Source organism: Oncorhynchus gorbuscha, linkage group LG16 (genome assembly GCF_021184085.1).
Source record: "Oncorhynchus gorbuscha isolate QuinsamMale2020 ecotype Even-year linkage group LG16, OgorEven_v1.0, whole genome shotgun sequence".
NCBI classification, from domain to species: domain Eukaryota; kingdom Metazoa; phylum Chordata; class Actinopteri; order Salmoniformes; family Salmonidae; genus Oncorhynchus; species Oncorhynchus gorbuscha.
Window position 1 is genome coordinate 78,782,349 of NC_060188.1, and position 1,840 is coordinate 78,784,188.

At 43.6% G+C, this 1,840-nt stretch overlaps 1 protein-coding gene across 1 annotated transcript; it reads right to left on the minus strand.

Moving 5' to 3' along the window:
* Window positions 1-283: 283 nt before the first annotated feature.
* LOC123999836 (relaxin-3 receptor 1-like) lies at window positions 284-1,546 on the minus strand. Its single transcript, XM_046305848.1, has one exon. The coding sequence runs from the start codon at window positions 1,544-1,546 to the stop codon at window positions 284-286; it is 1,263 nt and encodes a 420-aa protein (XP_046161804.1).
* Between the last annotated feature and the right edge of the window lie 294 nt (window positions 1,547-1,840).

Here is a 1,840-nt window from a genome sequence, read left to right on the forward strand (position 1 = left end):
CTAAATGACTTAAATGTAATGTAAATGTAACACGATTGAGTGCCATTGGAAAAGGTCTCTACAATACATTTCTGAATCTGTCTAGGCAAGTTTGGGCTTCAATCAGTCCAGGGCATGACAGTTCTCACTGATGCGTAAAATTGACAAAAATAGTGTTGATATAAATAAATAAATACATGTATATATATTTAATTAATAAATAAATCGATCAACACATTAATACATCCAAGCAAATCGACTTGGCACCGTTGACAGCTTGGTAGGCTGCATGTATTAACACAGGCTACGTACTGTTCGGGAGCATATCGTTTCTCCCATTGTAAATGACAACACCAGGTGGATAGAAAACCAAGGCTGGCTCTGCCGGACTTAACGGTACCAACGCATGTCCACGCTCGTCTTGCTCTGGCTTGGTCGTCGCCGTAAATGGTCTCATGTTGGTCACGGATGGAGAAGTTATTTGCCAAAAAAGTTTTTTCAAAGCCTTTCTGAACTCTCTTCTCATTAGACAATACAATATGGGGTTTAGACAGCTGTTAGAGTGCGCCAAACAGACAGACACTGGGAATATATATGCCTGCGTGGTGTAATATGCCCAACTGAAATGCACAACGTTGAGTTTTATGAGAATTCCCCACGCCGTTAGTGCCTGGTTCGGCAACCAACAGAGGAAGAATGACAGAACCACTATAGTCACAGATTTTGTCACTTTGGAGCGCCTCTTTGCGCTGGAGGTATTCACATTCCTGGATGTGATGAAGCGCAAAAGCAGCAGGTAGCAGACGGAGATGATCCCCAGCGGTATTAGAAACCCGATCAGTACTTTTTGACTATGGTAAAGTCCAAGCCAGAATTGTGCGTCAACGGTGTCTGGAAATTTAACAAGGCACAGTTCCTCGTTGGAGACAGTCGCCGTTGTTGAGAACACCGCATGGGGCAAAGCTGCGGATATAGCAGCAACCCATATGACAATGCTCATAAGACGCGCGGAGCAGCAGCGGTGACGGCGCCGCCTGCTCTTGAGAGCCGATGCAACCGACCAGTACCGTGCCACACTCATAGCAGTCAGGAAAAACACACTTGCGTACATATTCATCGCTGTCACGTAAGACACTATCTTGCACATGGCTTTTCCAAAAAGCCAGGTGAAGTCCAAAGCGTTCTCCACTGCCCAAAAAGGAAGAGTTAATACAAACTGGAAATCAGTCAACGCTAAACTCGTCACGAAAAGGTTAATGGACGATTTCTTCCAGACTTGTTTAGACTTCATGAGATATAATACAAGGATGTTTCCTATCAACCCCAAGGTACAGACCACAGAGTAAATCACAGAGATTATTATTCTCAGGACGGCGGATCCATCCCCGAATAAATCACTTTTCTCCAAATCAGACAAGTGAGCGTACTCTCCAAAGGACTGGTTCGTTTCGTTAAGCATGAAAGAGAAGTTGAAGTCAGCAACAGGATATAATCGTGAACCTTCCTCGCTTTGTTCCCCATGCATCTCCGACCTCAGCCCAGCACCGCTGCCGCTCAGAAAATCCATTTCATGTCCTGACAGTTGCCTCGGATGTTATGGGTATCCCAAGTGTCGAGACGCACCTGCTGCAGCTTGGTCTCTCTCACAATGTTATGGGTAGTGTTCTTGTTGAGTCTTGCAGAAACACACACAACAACCTGCTAGATGCCAAATCCGCTTTAAAATGGTCGAATCACGATCCCAGATGACCATTATCAAGTTTTGAATTTTAAAAAACAAAAACATTGTTTTATCAATAAAACATAATGCGTAAAAGCATTAATATTGTGTGAACGGTTATATCATAATGAAGAAATTAAG